The sequence below is a fragment of the Nyctereutes procyonoides genome, unplaced genomic scaffold, assembly GCF_905146905.1.
Source record: "Nyctereutes procyonoides isolate TBG_1078 unplaced genomic scaffold, NYPRO_anot_genome, whole genome shotgun sequence".
NCBI lineage: Eukaryota > Metazoa > Chordata > Mammalia > Carnivora > Canidae > Nyctereutes > Nyctereutes procyonoides.
Window position 1 is genome coordinate 27,722,025 of NW_026575049.1, and position 20,680 is coordinate 27,742,704.

At 44.4% G+C, this 20,680-nt stretch overlaps 1 protein-coding gene across 2 annotated transcripts in view; it reads right to left on the reverse strand.

The window, feature by feature from the left end:
* Positions 1-15,594, reverse strand: part of EIF3L (eukaryotic translation initiation factor 3 subunit L) — a 28,871-nt gene extending 13,277 nt beyond the window's left edge. Inside the window, exons 1-7 of one of the 2 annotated variants that reach the window (XM_055328562.1) lie at positions 14,632-15,594; positions 14,055-14,103; positions 12,764-12,974; positions 8,300-8,379; positions 6,665-6,726; positions 3,468-3,537; positions 2,986-3,059 (exon numbers count right to left, since the gene is read on the reverse strand). In XM_055328562.1, coding sequence (XP_055184537.1) covers positions 2,986-3,059; positions 3,468-3,537; positions 6,665-6,726; positions 8,300-8,379; positions 12,764-12,974; positions 14,055-14,103; positions 14,632-14,664 — 579 coding nt within the window. In that variant the 5' untranslated portion in view covers positions 14,665-15,594. Of the gene's footprint in view, positions 1-2,985; positions 3,060-3,467; positions 3,538-6,664; positions 6,727-8,299; positions 8,380-12,763; positions 12,975-14,054; positions 14,104-14,631 lie in introns of those variants that run through there. The other variant, XM_055328563.1, reaches the window with a different exon arrangement.
* Between the last annotated feature and the right edge of the window lie 5,086 nt (positions 15,595-20,680).

A 20,680-nucleotide genomic window follows, 5' to 3' on the forward strand; every position in this document is an offset into this window, starting at 1 on the left:
AAGTCAAGGAAGACACTTATATACAAAGTTTTCAAACAGTAACGACACATTCACGTTAATACCTGAACTGATAAAAATGAAAGCAGAGTGGTGGGGAAAAGCCACTTAGCCCATGTGACAGCTACCTGGCCTGCACTGGTCCGGTCTTTGTTACGAGTGAGAGCATGTTAAGTCCCTTAACAAGAGAATACCAGCTAAACCCAAGGGATTATGATAATCTTATGAAGGATGAAGAATCTCAGCACGGATGATCCTCCTTTGACTTGCTGTGAGTCTGAGTCGACAGGAACTGCCAACCTTCTAAAATTATGCCAAAGAAGGGGCTGACACAAGCCTAGGAGCCAGAAGACAAAGGCCAGCATGGTTTGTGGTCTTCTCTGCACAAAGGGACTGAAGCCTTATCTTGAGCAGGAAGCCTCTCTCTCAAAGGGCCCTTGGAGGGCTCGCCCAGTGTACCAATCACAACTTGCCTGTACTCTGTAAGCCTCTTTGGTCCCCGCAACTCAAATAACAGCTTTATTAAGAAACTGATTTCTTGGGATCCCTGGGTGGTGCAGCGGTTTGGCGCCTGCCTTTGGCTCAGGGCGCGATCCTGGAGACCCGGGATCGAATCCCACATCGGGCTCCCGGTGCATGGAGCCTGCTTCTCCCTCTGCCTGTGTCTCTGCCTCTCTCTCTCTCTCTCTGTGTGTGACTATCATAAATAAATAAAAGTTTAAAAAAAAAAAAAAAAGAAACTGATTTCTTCTGAAATACCCAGTGAGTTATATCATCCCCATAAAACTCATGGAAAACAAGTATTTTTCCAAATCCAATCATTTTTTTTAAAAGATTTTATGTTTTTATTGGGGGAGGAAGGGGGAGCGGGAGGGAGGAGGGGGAGAGAAAGTGCATGCGCACACACACCTGCACCTAAGAGGGGAGAGAGAAGCCTCCCCTCTGAGAATGGAGTGGACATGGGCTCAATCTCGGGACCCCAATATAAGGACCTGAGCCAAAATTAAGAGTCAGCTGCTCAACTGACTGAGAATCCAGGCGCCCCTCAGTTATTGTTTTTAAGTCTACATTCTATTTCTGAAGAATCAATCTGAGAGATACCTGGGTTCTCTGTCGGTTGAGCCGCCGAATCTTGATTTCAGCTTGATCCTTATCTTGGGGTCCCAGGATCAAGCTCTGTGTCTGCTCCACTCTGAGGGAAGTCTGCTCCCTCTTCCTCTCCCCCACTGCTCTCTCTCTCTCCCCCTCTAAAATAAATAAACCTTGGGATGCCTGGGTGGTTCAGCAGGTTGAGCATCTATATACTTTCAACTCAGGTCATGATCCCAGAGTCCTGGGATGGAGCCCCGAATTGGGGCTCTCTAGTTCTGTCAAACAAATAAAATCTTAAAAAAGATTTTTTTTTTTTTAATGAGCTAAAAGAAGGTGGTAAAGAATGATAATATTTATCAGCGTAAAAATAAGGCAGTATTTCTTGATTATTCTATGGCAGGCACTGTACTAAGCACCTTTATCTTTTTACTCTATTTGTTTATTTTTTAGGTAGGCTCCACATCCAATGTGGAGTCCAATGCAAAGCTTGAACTCATGATCCTGAGATTAAGATGTGAGCTAAGGGATCCCTGGGTGGCGCAGCGGTTTAGCGCCTGCCTTTGGCCAGGGCGCGATCCTGGAGACCCGGGATCGAGTCCCACGTCAGGCTCCCGGTGCATGGAGCCTGCTTCTCCCTCTGCCTGTGTCTCTGCCTCTCTCTCTCTCTCTCTCTCTCTGTGTGACTATCATAAATAAATAAAAATTAAAAAAAAAAAAAGATGTGAGCTAAGATCAAGAACTGGATACTTAACAGACTGAGCCATCCAGGCACTGCTGAACTAAGCAGTTTATTTTTTATTTTTTTTTAATTTGTATTTATTTATGATAGTCACACAGAGAGAGAGAGAGAGGCAGAGACATAGGCAGAGGGAGAAGCAGGCTCCATGCACCGGGAGCCCGACGTGTGATTCGATCCCGGGTCTCCAGGATTGCGCCCTGGGCCAAAGGCAGGCGCTAAACCGCTGCGCCACCCAGGGATCCCACTTTTTTTTTTTTTTTTTTGATTTTTATGAACTAAGCAGTTTAGATGTCATTTCCAGTAATGTTCCCAATAATCCCTATATTAGAGAAACTGAGGCACAGTGTGGTTAAGTAATTTGCTTGAGGTCCCAGGTTAGTTAACAGCAAGACTTGAAAATTATATCCCGGGGATCCCTGGGTGGCGCAAGTGGTTTGGCGCCTGCCTTTGGCCCAAGGCATGACCTGGAGTCCCGGGATCGAGTCCCACATCAGGCACCCTGCATGGAACCTGCTTCTCCCTCTGCCTGTGTTTCTACCTCTCTCTCTGTGTGTCTCTCATGAATAAATAATAAAATCTTTAAAAAAAAAATTATATCCCTAGGCTACACAGCCACCTGTACTCTACATCCGACACAGTTCTTAGTAGAACCTCAACAACAGCATCCAAGGTAGCTAACATTTCTGTTTTGATTATAATAGTCTTCTTTATTCTGACCTAGTATATACTCAAGTAACCACTACAATCAAGATACAGAACATTTCTGTTTTGTAGGAGAGGAAAATATAAATTGGAGAGCTTAAATAACAAGCCAGTGTTACCAATGGCAGTCCCCAAACTAGCACCAACTTGCTTCTACCTGACTCCACCTGACTAAGGCTTCTGAAGCCTTTATTTTTCCAATCAGATCAACTCTCAAGATCAGGTTAAGAGCTTAGTCAAAGTCAGTTCAACTCTGCTGGCTTCCAAGTTCACATCCAGAGATCTTAAGCCTGACTCTTCAGAAAACCATGACATCAAAGACCACCACTATGGGATATTTCCCACAGTGAGGAGACATTTTTATCCCAAGTAGGTTTTTAACAACGCAAACAATGTTAACAGCTGCTCCTTTGTTGGACGAGTTATTTCAAATTAGACCAAGACTGGCCAGATACCTGATAGATGAACTCATCAATGATATCCCAAAGCCACTGGTTAGGTAGTTCAAGGGGAGCAGGACCATCAGCATCTGTGTGGGAGATCACAGAAAAGTCAGAGTCAAAGCAATGACTATGCTCACTCAGTAAGCCTACAGAATGCATTTTGTCATTATTCTCTTAAGACAACTCTGAATCACAAGATATTCCCCTTCCCATTCCTATATTAAAATACTGCTAAAAAGAGCTGGAGGCCAACACTATGCCTCATCATAGCCTCACATCCTTGGCCAAACGTCAGACTTACTAAGAATGGGGATGCCTGGGTGGCTCAGCGGTTTAGTGTCTGCCTTTGGCCCAGGATGTGATCCTGGAGTCCCAGGATCGAGTTCTACATCAGGCTTCCTGCATACATCCTGCTTCTCCCTCTGCCTATGTCGCTGCCTCTGTGTCTTTCATGAATAAGTAAAATCTTTAAAAAAAGAAAAAAAAAAACTTACTAAGAATGTAGTTGAAGAGATTGCAGTAGTTGTAGTAGGATTCAAACCTCTGCTCCAAGGAGGGGCCCCCCTGTAAAGAGAACAGAAACATCAGGACGGATATTTAATTTAAATGTGTTTTACTCATGATCTGCCATGACAGCTGAACACACGAGAACTAATGCCTACTCTTACCTTCTTAGTATACAAAGAGCGCTCAAGTCAGAGGGAAGACTAAGTACTAGAGCATTTCAAAAGGACACTGAGTACCTGACCACAATGATCAGGCCTTATAACAACCTCAACTGACTGTTTCAGAACAAGTACGCAGACTTGAAGCAAAAAGATGGAAGTACAGACAAAAGCAAAGAAGTAAAATCACGGGCTTAAAGGATAGTGAAGAAGAGCAAGTAATGCTACACTAGGCTACACTGGACTACAATAGAGGTCTTTCAGTCCCAACAGGAATTAAGGCCAGGGAGGTTCGGCAAATCCACCTGTTTTGCTCAACAGGAATATAGCCATGTGTACTCAATGTTTATGGCTGCTACAAAGGCAAAGCTGAATAGATTCAACAGAGACCATTATGGCCTCAAAGCCAAAAAACCATCTGGCCTTCACACAGAAGGCTGCTGATTGCCCAGAATCTAGACTTGATGTTGCTGGCAACTGAGAACCACTCCAGATTTCTGAGCTGGGGAACACAACACTATCTGTAATGAACTTAGAAAAAACACGGCCTTGGAATTTTAGTTCCAGTGCTTATTAACTGTGAGCTTCGGACAAGGTATTCCATTTCTCTGTAGCATGAGACTATGAAGTTAAAGTGCCCAATATAGTAAAGGCTCTTTCAATGAACTGCCCCCTCCCCGGGGTGGGGGGTGGAGTGTTTCAAAACTATGTTATATATCAGAGTACCCTGTCCAGTACCTGACAAAGAGAGACCATAGAGTTAATAAACTTCTGCTGAATCTTCCAAAGGGAAGATCAGAGGTAGTAACACCAGCTGTATTAGGGGTTCTGATGCCATGGCCTTCCCAAAGAAGCTATGTTATACAGGTTAGCTAGATTCTCAACCTAGCCCACAAGGCACCTGAGCTAGAGTATCAATGATAGAAGGGAATCTTTACTTTCTATCAGATAAGGTAGTCAGAGATCTCACCAGGATGCCAGAAAATGTGGCCCCCTGCATTACTCCGACAACAGGAACTCCTCCAGCTACCACTGACAGTGGCTACTGTGGCAAGGTAGGAGCTCTAGCCAGGTCAAGTGGTCCTCAGGGGGATGAAAGCTGAGTAACTGTGAGAAAGTGGAAACACTCTAAGGAAAGATCATGATGCCGAGTTCCTTCATTTACACAGATACACTCGTGCTCCAACAAGTAACCTGTCACTATCAAGAATTAGGCACCAGATTATAGCAGTGACAACATAAAGTCCATGCACTAGTAGAGTTTCACCCTCTAGTAAGGGTAGCAAACAAAAACCAAGTAAACAATACAATGTTACCTAGTGACAAGTGCTCTCTGAAACACCAGAGTATGGCCAGGAGCCCAAGAAAGGAGGGAAAGTTGCAGGAAATGAAACCGGCAAGGGAGTCAGGGGCCAGGTCAAGCAGGACTATGACTAAGACCTGGATTTTATTCTAAATGTGAGATGGGAAGTCATGGTACGATGAGGGCGGTCGTAACTTGATGAGACTCTTTCAAAGGAATCATGTGGTTTTAGGCTAAGAATAAACTCAGAAGAGTGGAAACTGACCCCAGGTAAGCAGCTACACAGTTCAAGCAAGAGATGATAACGCCTTAAACTAGTAGGGTAGTAATAGCGGTGGTGGTGAGAAGCGGGTAGTTTCAAGAAGTATGTTGAAGATAGAGCTAAACAAGATTTGCTACAAGGTTGGAAGTCAAGTGAGAGAAAAGTCAAGAATGAGGCCAAGGTTTTTAGTCTAAGCCACTTGGCTGAATGGAGTGTTATTTATTGAGTTGGCTGACATGAAAAAAGTTTAAAAGGAAAATAAGACTTTAGTTTCAGGTATGTTAAACTTGAAATGGGGTGCCTGAGTGGCTCAGTTGGTTATGCGTCTGATTTTGGCTCAGCTCATGATCTGAGCGTCCTGGAATGGAACCCAACATTGGGCTCCCTCCTCGGTGGGGGAAGTCTATCTGTCCCTCTGTCCCTCTCCCTGCTCATTCTAAGAAATAAGTAAAACTTAAAAAAATAAAAAAATAAAAAAGAGCTATACAGCTCTTTTATACAGCTAAGTGGAGATGTGGTGTAGGCAGCTGGATATACAAGTATGGATTTGGAGAGACGGGCTAAAGATAGAGATTTTCAGTCATTGTGTATATAAATAGTACAAATGGTTACTTTAAGAGATTCAGGCATTCTAAAATTCAGAAATGACAGAAGAATCACACAAGTGCCCAAAGTTGGGAGAGTATGATATAAAGAACACTGGCATCATAGTAACCCAGGCCTGGGTTCAAATAGTTTTGCCACTTACTCCTTACATGAATTTAAGAAAAAGCAACCTCTTTGCACCTCAGTTTGCCTGCTTTGCAGGATTACTTTGAGGATTAGACTATAAATGGTTGCCAAGTGCCTAACATTATACCTGGCACGCAGCCATGGTTTCATGTGTGTTTCAGAGAGCAGAAGGCTGGTAGCATTGAAGGTAAAATGCAAGGGCATCACAAGCAGAGGCAACAGAAAGTGTTTGGGAACACACCATTAAGATGGAAGGAATCCTTTTTTTTTTTTTTAATATTTTATTTACTTATTCATGAGAGAGAGAGAGAGAGAGAGAGAGAGAGAGAGAGGCAGAGACACAGGCAGAGGGAGAAGCAGGCTCCATGCAGGGAGCCTGATGTGGGACTCGATCCCAGGTCTCCAGGATCACACCCTGGGCTGAAGGCGGCGCTAAACCGCTGAGCCACCTGGGCTTGCCCAAGATGGAAGGAATCCTGCAACCAAATCAATGTAATGAGTGCTGAGCCAGGAACTGCAGGGATGGAGAAAATTAAGGACAGACAAGCTCTGCCATGCTAGTTTGTTTAAGACAGACACCCAGCTTGCTGGATTCAATAATTCCCTGTCATATCTTAAAAGAACCCTCAGAAAACATGCCAACCACTCTTGGACATTGAACCAATAGAAGCTAATGATTGTGTTCTAAAGGCAAAAATGGCATGGAACCAACAACATTCAGATACTCACACTGACTTTGGCATATATGTGCCTGTAATATAATTCTTTGTACAAAATCAGGAAGACGGCATCTGAAAGAGATGGCAAAGAGCTGCTTTTAGTAATCCACAAAACGACTAGTCTTCAGGCAGTTTTAGCCCCCCCCCTTAAAAGATTTTATTTATTCATGATAGGCTCAGAGAGAAAAGCACAGATACAGAGGGAGAAGTAGGCTCCCAGCAAGGAGCCCCATGTGGGACCTGATCCTGACCCCAGGGTCACTCCCCGAGCCAAAGGCACATGCCCAACCACTGAGCCACCCAGGCATCCCAAGCCCTTTGAAGGGAACAGAGGCATAAACATGATTTAAGAGACAAAATAACTTCTAAATTCTATACTTACACCCTAAGAATACACGCAACAAGAAAACTCCTCTCTCGTTTTATCTTTCAACCTCATCTTAATCTCATCCAGACCCATTTCCCTTCACCATTTAGAGATTTTTGTCATCCAGTTGCTTAATAAACACATAAATAAATAGTAATACCTTCAAAGACAGCAATGCAACATTATCCAAAGTGCAAATACATGGGTATTTTTGACTCAAATTCTACTTTAAAGAATTTATCCTACTGATATGATACAACCACTAAAAAGGAGGAGGGTAGAAAAAGAAGTTCTTTGGGTATTTTGGGTACTATACAGAAAAGAATTAACAAAGGAGGTCTGAGACTTCTATCCTCTGGCTAGTAAAGTCGGTCCTTGGCTGGCATGTGGAAACCTGGATTTCAGGAGGGGCCCCAGCACACTGACAAGGGCAATCTGCTGAGGCTAAACTGTGCAACTCTATGGTTTATGCTGAACTCCTGCCTTCCTTCTGGGAGTCTGGAATTTTGGCACCTGCTAGGCAGAGGGTGTGCCCATATGACCAGCGCCCAGTAAAATACTTGAGACACCAAGTGTGTTATAAGCTTCTCTGACAGACAAGTTTTCACGCATGTCACAATTCCTTGCATGAGGAATTAAGCACATCCCATGTAAAGTCACAGGAAAGGACGATTTGTAACATGTACCTGGTTTCCTTTGGATTCCACTGTGCGTGCCCTTTCCCTTTGCTGATTTTGCTTTGTATCCTTTTGCTGTAAACCCTCATACCTGTAGGTACAGCCATACCCAGAGTCCTGGGAGGTGTCCTAGCAAATCATCAATCCTGGGAGTGATCTTGGGAATCCTAAGATGAAGAATACTCTCCAAAAATATGATAAACTTTAAAAAGGGAAGAAAACAGGGCAGCCCCGTGGTGCCGCGGTTTAGCGCCGCCTGCAGCCCAGGGTGTGATCCTGGAGACCAGGGATCAAGTCCCATGTCGGGCTCCCGCATGGAGTCTGCTTCTCCCTCTGCCTGTGTCTCTGCCTCTCTCTCTGTGTGTCTCTCATGAATAAATAAATAAAATCAAATAAAAATAAATAAATAAATAAAATAAATAAAAAATAAATTAAAAGGGAAGATAACGGCATTTGGTCTATGTAAAAAAGAAATAAACAAGTACGTACCAAGCCCTGGGAAGACTAAACAGCAAGCAAAACAGCTTGTCTTGAGCTTCCTCAGGACCCCTCAGTTACAGAATCCCATCCAGCATACAGAACACAAGGAACTCATACCTACCGTTGCCAACCTGTGGAGCTATGGCTTCAGCCTCAGGCCAAGGTGTATTCTTGAAGAACCTTTCAGTCAACTTGGTCCAGCTGAAAACAAAGCAGAAAAACTCTAGAACTCCAAAACATGAAGGACCAGAGAAAAGGCAACCCACACATTTTACAGATAAGGACCCAGGCTCACAAAGACATCATAGAAACAAAGTCAGGGCCAGAGCCTTCAAGTCTACAACTTTCCTCAACTCAACTTTGCACCTCAACTCTTAATACAGTGAATACTCCTTTTTATCGACTAGACAACCACCGTGTTCTTCAGGATCATTTCCTGCCTCTGTATCATGAACTCTCCTCATACTTACCAGCCTGCTGTTCCCTAATCTGGTAACCACTTTTTATTTTTTTTTAATTTTTATTTATTTATGATAGTCACACACACACACACAGAGAGAGGCAGAGACATAGGCAGAGGGAGAAGCAGGCTCCATGCACCAGGAGCCCGACGTGGGAATCGATCCCGAGTCTCCAGGATTGCGCCCTGGGCCAAAGGCAGGCGCCAAACCACTGCGCCACCCAGGGATCCCCTGGTAACCACTTTTTAGATACTACTAACCTTCTCCCTTACCAATACTTTCCCTACTTTCCCAGAGCACTGTGCCTCCTCCTCCCCTGCCCAATCTTGGAAGAAATCAATCTGTTTGTTGTGGTCTGATGCTACAACAGACCCACACCATCCAACCCTAACACTGCTACCCAAGATACCTCACAGCCCTCTAGGAGGTCTCTGTTCAATTTCCCTCCTGACCCCTCAGGAGTGACTTCAACTTTACCCCACTCTCCTTAAACACCATCTGTCTTCTCCAGATCTTTCAGTTCAGCACAGAAACATGCTCAAGTCCCCCCTTCAAGACATGTAGCAAAACACAAAGTATCTCGGGATGCCTGAGTGGCTCAGTGGTTGAGCATCTGCCTTCAGCTCAGGGTATGAACCTGGGGTCCTAGGATCGAGTCCTACATGGGACTCCCTGCGGAGAGCCTGCTTCTCCCTCTGTCTCTCTCTCTCTCTCTCTCATGAAAAAAATAAAATCCTTTTTTTTTTAAGATTTTTTTCATTCATTCATGAGAAAAAGAGAGAGAGAGAGAGAGAGAGAGAGAGAGAGAGAGAGAGAGGCAGAGGGATCCCTGGGTGGCGCAGCGGTTTGGCGCCTGCCTTTGGCCCAGAGCACGATCCTGGAAACCCGGGATCGAGTCCCACGTCGGGCTCCCAGTGCATGGAGCCTGCTTCTCCCTCTGCCTGTGTCTCTGCCTCTCTCTCTCTCTTTGTATGACTATCATAAAAGAGAGAGAGAGAGAGAGAGAGAGAGAGAGAGAGAGAGGCAGAGACACACGCAGAGGGAGAAGCAGGCTCCATGCAGGGAACCCAATGCGGGACCTGATCCCAGGAGTCCGGGATCATGCCCCCAAAGGCATATGCTCAACCGCTGAGCCACCCAGGGATCCCAAAATAAGTATTTAGAAAAAAAAAAAAAAAACCCACATACAATACATCTCAATAACACTGTATTTCCTTTTTCTTTTTTTTTTTTAATTTTAATTTTTTTTTTTTTTTTTTTTTTTTATGATAGTCACAGAGAGAGAGAGGCAGAGACACAGGCAGAGGGAGAAGCAGGCTCCATGCACCGGGAGCCCGACGTGGGATTCGATCCCGGGTCTCCAGGATCGCGCCCTGGGCCAAAGGCAGGCGCCAAACCGCTGCACCACCCACGGATCCCTTCCTTTTTCTTTTTAAGAAATTTTATTAATTTCTTCACGAGAGGCACACAGAGAGAAGAGACAGAGGGAGAAGCAGGCTCCCTGTAGGGAGCCCGATGTGGTACTCGATCCCGGGACTGCAGGATCGGAACCTGAGCTGAAGGCAGACACCCAACCGCTGGGCCACTCAGACATCCCCAGATCACTGTACTTTCCAAGGCACAAGCCATTCTTCTCACCACACGTTCTCCTACGAAAAGATCTACCATGTATTTGCCTTCAACTCTGGTCCCTACCTGCCTGTACTGTCCAATACAGTAATCATTTGCCACATGTGATTATTCTGCCTGAAGAATCAAATTTCAAATTTTGGTTAATTTTAACAATCAATCAATCTATCAATTTAATTAAAAAACTAGTACTTAACTCAGTTACTGGAAAGCTTTCAAGCACATTTAGAATCACCTGAATCTGCTTTTTCTATCATAAATGTTATGAAATCTAAACAGAGATCAGGTATTTCCAAAACACATGAATTGAGATGTCATTTATTTATTTATTTATTTATTTATAAGATTTTATTTATTCATGGAGGAGAGAGAGAGAGAGAGAGAGAGAGAGAGAGGGAGGGAGGGAGGCAGAGACACAGGCAGAGGGAGAAACAGGCTTCCTGCAGGGAGCCCGACATGGGATTCGATCCGGGGTCTCCAGGATCACACCCCAGGCGGCAGGCATCACTAAACAACTGCGCCACCAGGGCTGCCCTGAGATGTGGTTTAAATACAAATGATGTGTTTTAAAAGACTTGATAAAAAAAAAAAGTAAACTCATTAACAGTCTGATACTAATTATGTGTGGTATAACATTTAAGATGAAGTAAATCATTAAAATTAATTTTACCTGTTGCTTGTTAGTTGGCTTTTCTAAAAGATTTTATATATTTATGTATGTGACAGCTAGCGAGAGCATATGCATACACAAGGAGGCAGAGTGGCAGGCAGAGGGAGAGGGAGAAGCAAGCTCTGAGTAGAGAGCCTAATGCAGGGCTCAATCCTGGGACATTGGGATCATGGTCTGAGGCAAAGGCAGACGCTCAACTCACTGAACCACCCAGGTGCTGGGTTTTTTGTTTTGTTTTGTTTTTAAAGATTTTAAGTAATCTCTACACTCAAGTGTGAGGCTCGACCTCACCACCTTAAGAGTCACGCTCCACCAACTGAGCCAGACAAGCACCCCTCTTTTTACATTTTTTAAACATAGTCAATAAAAAAAATTACACATGTAGCTAGGATTACTTTTTTTTTTTAAGATTTTATTTTCTTTAAATATTTTATTTATTCATGAGAGGCAGAGACACAGGCAGAGGGAGAAGCAGGCTCCATGCAGGGAGCCCGACGTGGGACCCGATCCCAGGTCTCCAGGATCAGGCCCTGGGCTGAAGGCGGCACTAAACCGCTGAGCCACCCGGGCTGCCCAAGATTTTATTTATTTATTTGAGACAGAGAGTGTGAGAGCGAGCATGAATGGAGTGAAGAGCAGAAGCAAAGGGAGAAGCAGACTCCTTGCTGAGCAGGGACCCTGACTCAGGGCTCAATCCCAGAACCCTGGGATCCTGACCTGAGTTGGAGGCAGATGCTTAACCAACTGAGCCACTGAGGCTCAGTATTATTTCTATGGGACAGCACTGATCTTATACACTTCTAACTAGAAAGACCTGAAGATGAAGGAAAAAAGAGTTCAGGGATTAATTCTATTCAATGATCCAAACAGTCTTTGGCCATTCATTTTGTCCACTCTTCCTCCCAGAAAATTAGTTTTAACATTAAGTTTATTTTTAAGTAATCTCTACACTGAACATCATGCTCAAACTCATGACCCGAAATCAAGAGTCACATGTTCTTCCAACGGAATCAGCCAGGCACCCCTCCCAGGAATTGTTTAAATTCTGTATCTTTGGTGAAATCTTTACTGACCATCTCAACCCTGACTATCCTGTTTCATCTCTAATGCCAATTACACAGGGCAATCCCCTCAAAACAGAAGCAACCACTCAAAGGTTGGCTCACCCTGCTATGCGTGAAGTTGTATAGAATTTAAAAATTAGGCTCTGGGGGCACCTGGGTGGCTTGGTCACTTCAGTATCTGCCTTTGGCTCCGGTCATGATCCCAGAGTCCTAGGATCAAGCCCCACGTCCAGCTCTCTGCTGAGCAGAGAATCTGTTTGTTTCCCTCTGCCCCTCTCCCTGCTCCTTCGCTCTCCTTCTCCCTCTCTCTCTCAAATAAATAGTATCTTGAAAAAACAAAGGGCTCTTATGTCAGACTGTGCAGGTTCAAAATTCAACACACACTCAGCTAGCTATGTGACTTACACTTTCTATGCTTTGTTTCCCTCATCTGTAAGGTAAAGAAAACAATACTACCTACTTCATGGGGTTACTGTGAAGAGTAATGAGTAAATATGGGAAAAGCATTCTGAACACTGCCTAATCTATACTGATCAGACATACTAATACCTGCTATAATTACTGATAGTGATATTATTATTTTAGGTCCTATAGGAGTTCTGGGAATACAGTCCAACAAAATAACATTTCTCCCTCAAGGAATCACAGAAACCCCATGGGCACTCTCTTTACAGAGTAATGATTAAACAGCCCCTTTTAAGGGGCTGCATCAGTAAACCAGCCCCACCCAGGAAGAGGGCATTTCAGTCAGCACTCTGTACCTGTTCTCATAGATGTCCTGGATCTCATATACTTTCTGATCAATGACATCGCTGGACACACGACTAGCCTGCAGCTCATACACCTTCTGGTCAATCAAATCCGAGACGGTTTTGTGAAAATACTGGATGAAGTTTTTGATCACTTCGGGGATCACCTGATAGGTCTGCTGTTCATACTGACGTTCATAAGCCAGATCCTGCTTTGGGTCTCCTAGAGGTCAGAGATAATACTTTAACAAGTGTTTTCATACCCACATGTTACAAAAGAGTAAGACCATCCCTCAAAGTAAACTCAAGTCTATAAAATCAGGTATAATTCCCTTTTAAACACTCAGAGGTATAACTGTCCCCAACTCACTCTCAATTCCATTACCCTGTTTCTTCAGAACACTTACCACCATTTACAATTATTTATTTGCTTATTATCAGTTTCTTCCACTAGAACCTAAATCCTATGAGGGCAAGAACCTTTTCTGTCTCGTATTCAGGTATATCCAACACCTAGAACAGTTGTACATATACTGTAAGAGAAGGGAAGATTGCAGGAAAGGGAAGTAAGTAGTAAACACTTTATATAAACATATGTTTTAAATATATGTGTAAATAGAAATATATTTTTAAAGGGTTTTTTAAAAAGATTTTATTTATTTATTCATTAGACAGAAAGAGAGAGAGAGAGAGAGGCAGAGACACAGGCAGAGGGAGAAGCAGGCTACATGCAGAGAGCCCGAAGTGGGACTCGATCCTTTTTTTAAAACTTTTTTTTTTTAATTTTTATTTATTTATGATAGTCACACAGAATGAGAGAGGGAGGCAGAGACATAGGCAGAGGGAGAAGCAGGCTTCATGCACTGGGAGCCCGACGTGGGATTCGATCCCGGGTCTCCAGGGTCACGCCCTGGGCCAAAGGCAGGTGCTTAACCCCTGAGCCACCCGGGCTGCCCTAGAAATATATTTTTAAATAGACATGTATATACACACATACATATTTTTAAGTAGGCTCCACGCCCAGTGTAGAGAGCACAACACAGGGCTTGAACTCAAGACCTGAGATCAAGTCAAGACCAAGTCGTTTAACAGGGAAACCACAGCTAGATGAGACTTTGACATGAACCATGAAAAAGGCCGAATTTATTAGGCTGTACCACCCACCTTCTGAGAATAACTGACTCCAAACCGAGACCATGGAGAAGCAGTGTTTAACAGACGCCCCTTGGGCCTGTTCGGAGGCATTCAACAAAGTGCCAAACCTTAGAAGTACCCAGCGCGCCAGACAAGCCCGTAGTCTCACCTGTGTGCATATCATAGTCGCCTGGGTAAGCATAGGGATCATAAGCAGCCTGTTAACGAAACAGATGGGAACAGTCACCAATTCGTGAATCCAAAGCGCTCGTTCGAGGATCTGTGTGCCAAGCAAGGTACTAAGGATACAAAAGTGGATAAAGCACAGTCCCTGGCTCCGAGAAACTCACATGCTTGTGCAGAGGGGTAGACTAAGCAGACGTTATGGGGCCATAAGGTAGAGCAAAGCACCAGAGGCTGTGGGAACCCACGGGGTTTGACAAGAGTGAGCCAAGCCCACAGGAGCTCAGTTACGGAAACAAGGCCATAACCAGCCCCCGTCTCCGGTCTCGGAAAACTTGAGGACGAGGAGACCGGCCATGCGAAGTGGTTGGGCCGAGAGGGCCGGTGAGGAGCCGCCAGCCATGGGAACAGCGCGAGGGCCGAGCACGCCGGGAGGCAGACTGCAGCGGGCGCGGCCCGCGGGGGCCCCTAGAGAGACCCAGACCCCTTCTCACCGCGGAGCCCAGCATCCAGAGGACACTGGCCCGGTCGCGGAGCCCAGAACACGCACAGCGCCGGCTTACCTCGGACTCGTAATCATCAGCGGGGTAAGACATGGCTTCTGGGCTCACGAGCACCTCCGGAGAGAGCGAGAAGGGCGACCCGCGCCTGCGTCGTGAGGCCGGAAGTCCAGCCCCGCTAGGGTCTGCCGGGAAGCCGGAAGTCTACAGGAAGCCGCCGGCCATAGGAGACCGCCACGTCGAGAAGGGCGGAGACGACGAATACCTGACTTCTCCTTCCTTCTTCAATTAGAAGCTTTACGAGGAAGGGCGACTCTATAGTGCTTGCGCCAACTCAGAAATAAGGCTGAACCGCTTCGGCATAACAAAGACGGGGCAAAGTTAAGAGACCCTAGAAACGAAGCCACACAAAAGATGGCTGACAGCCTCCTCGAGCGATTTCTCGCGAGAAAGAAAATTCGGGTGTCGTGGGCCTGAGGTTGGGGTTCAGGTCTAAGCAGTTTGCCTGCGGCAAGAAACTTCCAATGTTTGGCCTCAGAAGACTAAACGTACTGGTGTAAAAGTTGAGACTTGGTCCCGTGCAGCGAGAGGTCATTGAGAAAAGGCGCCTGCCAACTTTGGACACTGAGGCTGGAGCAGGCAGCGTGAAGCCAGCTGTGGTTTGGGGCTCGCCCCTGCAGCATCCACTCTGGCTGAGCTCAGTTTCCAAAACGGACGTTGGGAGGTTTGTCCTCCCGGAGCAGAACTCGAGCTAGGGATCGGGTTATAAAACCAGCCGACACCGGCAGGTGGGTTCAGGGCCTCAGTATGGTCATCTGCGCATCCGCAACGCCTAATAGAAATCTAGATTCCAGGGGATCCCTGGGTGGCTCAGCGGTTCAGCGCTTGCCTTCGGCCCAGGGCGTGGTCCTGGAGACCCGGGATCGAGTCCCACGTCGGGCTCCCTGCGTGGAGCCTGCTTCACTGTGAGCCTGTGTCTCTGCCTCTCTCTCTCTCTCTCTCGAATGAATAAATAAAATCTTTAAAAAAAAAAAAAAAAAAAACAAAGAAAGAAAGAAATCTAGATTCCAGTCCCAGCTCTGCTGCTGAGTTGCTGTGTGACTTGAAGCTTGGCTCTCTCACCTTAGGTGAGCCTCCGCTTGCTCTTGTCAAAACAGCTCTTCCTGTTTTTCCCCGTGAGGTACACTCCGCCTTTGGTCTTTCGGATTCACATTTACCTGGTGTGGATTACAGAATGCAGTCCTCCCAGGTAACTGCAAGGCCGGTTCTGTCACCCTCAGTTCTCTGAGATCCTGCTTAGAATTGCGGTACCCTGCCCCGCCCCCCCTCGTGCCGCGTTTTTGCTTTGCTTTTTTACACCGGAAACTAATCAGACACCGTTAACTACTGAAATTTAAAATAAAATAAAAATAAGTAATGAATGTTGATCTAACATGCTAGAGGAACGACTGAATTATTTTTTCATTCTCATTATGGAAAATGATATGAAATTGTTGTCCTCTAAAGAGGCGATCAAAGCATTATTCGGCCTAAAAAAAATATTATGGAGGTGTTTAAGAAACTTAACAAATATGCTTGTTTTCCAGATTTTATGACGCTTCCCTTGTCAGCTTTTGGAAGTTACAAATTGCAATTTGTGATGGGCTGATTTCTCCCACAATTTGTGTTGTGATTTCTTGTTCTAAATAAATATTCTCTCTCCTACCTGGTTTTGTTTTTGTAATTTCTAATTATTTTATTCTTCAGGTAAGTTTCAGTCAACAAAAACTGGGATCCCTTGTTTATAACCACCTGAGTGTCTATATATATATGTATATATAATTTGTATATTCATGTATATATTCATGTACATATGTGTATTTGTTATTTTCTATCTCTTCCAGGATTTACACTCTAACAGAGAATATTTGGTAAAGGTTCTGAAAGGACCTTCCTCACTGGCTACTCTTGCTCATTTTCTTTTGTTGATCCTCCTCAGCTCTCCAATCACTAACTAGTGGACTGCCTCTTCTCCCTGGGCTTGGTCTCTTTCTCTGTCTTCACCCTCTGGGTGGCTTGTCTGGTCCAGTAGGTTTAAATATTACTCATATGGGACGCCTGGGTGGCTCAGCAGGTTGAGTGTCTGCCTATGGCCCAGGTCATGATCCTGGAGTCCCAGGATCAAGTCCCACATTGGGCTCCCTGAGTGGAGCCTGCTTCTCTCTGCCTGTGTCTCTGCCTCTCTCTCTCTCTCTCTCTCTCTCTCTCTCTCTCTCACTCTCTGTCTCTCATGAATAAACTAAAATAATAAATATATTAGTATCACTTATATGCTGTTGACTCCCCACGTTTATATCTCCACTCCATCCCAGAAGTGGGCTCAGTGGCCCATGTAAATACCTGCATGTCTGAAGGCACCTCTAACTTAACACATCTCTATGGAGCTTCTGATTTTCTGTCTCAAACTTGTTCCTTCCACAGTATTCCCCATCTTAATTAAGGGCAACTTCAACTTGTTCAGTTGAATTGAACCACCCTTGACTTGACTCTCATGCCACACATTTCAGTGCATCTGCATTTTGCTGGCTCTGCCTTCAAAATATTCCCTCTCAAATGTTACCACCTTGTTTCCATCATTCTTGTCCAAACCAATATCATCTCATTGGTAGTGTAATACTACATCACCCTTCCTGCTTGCAATTCTCAATCCATATTTGGAGAACTGCATTTGAAATGAAATTTAGACCATTACTTGGCAGCATCTTAAGCCCACTAAGAAATGCAACTTTGAGGGGCGCCTGGCTGGCATCTGCCTTCAGCTCAAGGCCTTATCCCGTGGTCCTGGGATTGAGTCCAGCCTCAGGCTCCCTGCATGGAGCCTGCTTCTCCCTCTGCCTGTGTCTCTGCCTCTCTCTCTCCGTGTCTCTCATGAATAAATAAATAAAATCTCTTAAAAAAGAGAAATGCAACTTTGAAAAAATAAAGGAATAAAGAATTGCAACCTGACCTGAAAGCAGCCAGAACCCCATTACAGACTATGAAATGTCTGATCACATGGTGTTTGATTTTGAAAGGCTCCCTTGTTAATGGAAAAGCAGTACCTCAAAGGCAAAGAAACTGTGGACAGACCAAAGCCCCTGGGATAATTCTAGCTGGGGGAGCCATCAAGAGGATTCAGCAGCTGAAAAGCCTTCCTACTTCTCTTGATCTTCTTTTGCCTGGGATCTGAGGCAGGAAATTCTGACTCAGAAAAGCCATTACTTATATTTTACCATCTGCCTGGTCTCTTCAGTTGGGTTCATTCCAAGCTCCACTTCCCAAGAACCCTGCATCTCTCCATAGCTCACTTACTGTCCTGCTTATTTGGGTCTCTTGAGCATGGTCTCACAAACCCCTGCTACCCCCCATTTACTGCGGTGGGAGGTAGGCCTTGGGAGAGCAGGAGCTCAGTCTCTACAAGTCAGAAATAGAGGCTCCTTAAGGGATCATCTGGTACAAGGAGTCAACTAGACAAAGAACGGGCGCCTGGGTGGCTCAGTCTGTTAGGGCGTCTGCCTTCAGCTCGGGTCACAATCCCAGGGTCCTGGAATCAAGTCCCGCATTGGGCTCCCTGCTCAGTGGGAAGTCTGCTTCTCCCTCTACCTCTGTATTCTCTCTCCCTCTCTCTCAAATATATAAATAAATCTAAAAAAAAAATCAAAAAACAACAGTGAAGTAGCAGGCTGTTTCCTGACCTGCTAAATTCTATCTTCTCTTTCACCATGGACATCAAGACTATTGTTCTTGCCCACTGTTCACAACACACAAGTTGAACTAAGTAAATTTAAGGATCAAATTGGCTTTATTCAACAATTCATGTATGGAGCAGTAGCCCGTCTAGCAATAGAAAAGAGCTCCACTCACCTGGGTGGCTCAGCAGTTGAGTGTCTGCCATTGGCTCAGGGCATGATCCTGGGGTCTGGTTTCAAGCCCCGCATCAGGCTCCTTGTGGGGAGCCTGCTTCTGCCTGTCTCTGCCTCTCTCTGTGTCTCTCATGAATAAATAAATAAATAAAATCTTAAAACAAGAGTTCCACTGAGCTGTAGGCAAGGAAAGGTTCTATTTTTATATTTTTTAAAGATTTTATTTATTTATTCATGAGAGACACAGAGAGAGGCAGAGACACAGGCAGAGGGAGAAGCAGGCTCCACGCAGGGAGCCTGATGTGGGACTCAATCCCGGGTCTCCAGGAACACACCCTGGGCTGCAGGCGGCGTTAAACCACTGTGCCACCAGGGCTGCCCGCTGTCTATTTTAATACCACAAATAAATAATCACTTTTTTTAAAAAGATTTTATTTATTTATCCATGAGACACACACACAAACACACACAGAGACGCACAGACACAGACAGTGGGAGAAGGGAGCTCCATGTAGGGAGCCGGACATGGGACTCGATCCCAGGTCTCAAGGATCACACCCTGGGCTGAAGGCAGCGCTAAACTGCTGAGCCACCCGGGCTGCCCTAAAGAATCACTTTTTAAAAAGATTTATTTATTTATTTCAGAGAGAAAGAGCATGAGTGAGAGGGAGGGGCAGAGGGAGAGGGAGAGAGAATCCCCAAGCAAACTCTGACATGGGGCTTGATCCCAGGACCCTGAGATCACAACATGAGCTGAAATCAAGAGTCAGACCTTTAACAAACTGAGCCACCCAGGTACCTCAATAATTATTTTCTTTTCTGAAAACACAGGGCCCTTTCTAGCCTAAAAGAGCAACTCTCTGTTAAAAAAAAAAATATATATATATATATGTATATAGATATATATAAAACATTGTCATGTTCTCTATCTTGACTGGGGTGGTTGTTAACCTAAGTATATACATTTGTCAAAAATCATCAACCTTGTGCACTTCAAATGTGGGAATTTTACTATAGGTAATTCATATCTCAATAAATGTGATTTTTAAATTATAATTAACATTAATAACAACCAAAACAATTTTGGAACTTACACAATGACAAAAGATTAATACCCTTAAGAAATTAAAGATACAATTCTCATACAATAAAGAGGAAGGTTATTTATTTGCTAATGAAGGAACCAACAATATGACAGAGCTGGTTTGGAAAGAATTTGAAGAGTTAAAGAATACACTTGGGTGGCTCAGTGGTTGAGTGCCTTTGGCTCAGGTGGTCATCCCGGGATCCTGGGATTGAGTCCCACATTGGGCTCCCTAGGGGGAGCCTGCTTCTCCCTCTGCCTATGTCTCTGCCTCTGTGTGTCTCTCATGAATAAATAAATAAAATCTTAAAAATATATATAAAAAAGGAATACTGTTTTATAATTGCTGATCATACTTCATGCCCTATGGGAAAACTATAATCTTTGGGATTATTTTCATCAGACATGCAAAAATTATTGCATCTTATCAGTTTCCTACAAGCTAACTTCTAACTTTACAGAGTTGGAAAACGTCACTGGATGCTAATCAATTGCTGTCAAAGTTAGATTTCCCTAGAGAGTCAGATGGCTCTTATGTGGGTTTACAAGCAATTCTCTAGCATGCTATTAAAAAGGCATGCAATCACCATATGACATATTTTCAGATACTAGATCATTCCCTCCACATTCGTGGCTGTTATTCCACATTTAATGAAGACAAGAAATATATTAATTTTCTATTAGCTCTGCCTAAGAAAAACAACAGCACAAGTATGGCAATAAATGGCAACTGCCTATAAGGCTCAGAAGGGAGTGGTGGGAACTGTGGCAAACCACAATACCACGTCCAAAGGGGAGAGTTGTCTGCAGGCACCCATGTGCCATGTGGGAGGGCTGGTCCTGTGTTGCCATATCTCCTGTTTTTAAAAGAATCTGAAGATTTGGGCAGCCCCAGTGGCCCAGGGCATGATCTTGGAGACCTGGGATCGAGTCCCACGTCAGGCTCCCTGCATGGAGCCTGCTTCTCTCTCTGCCTGTGTCTCTGCCTCTCTGTGTGTCTCTCACGAATAAATAAATAAAATCTTAAAAAAAGAAAAAGAAAAAGAATCTGGAGATTTTTTTAAATGTCTGTAAAAGTTCTCCATTTTTTTTTGTTTTTTAATTTTATTTATTTATTTTTTATTTTTTTTTAATTTTTATTTATTTA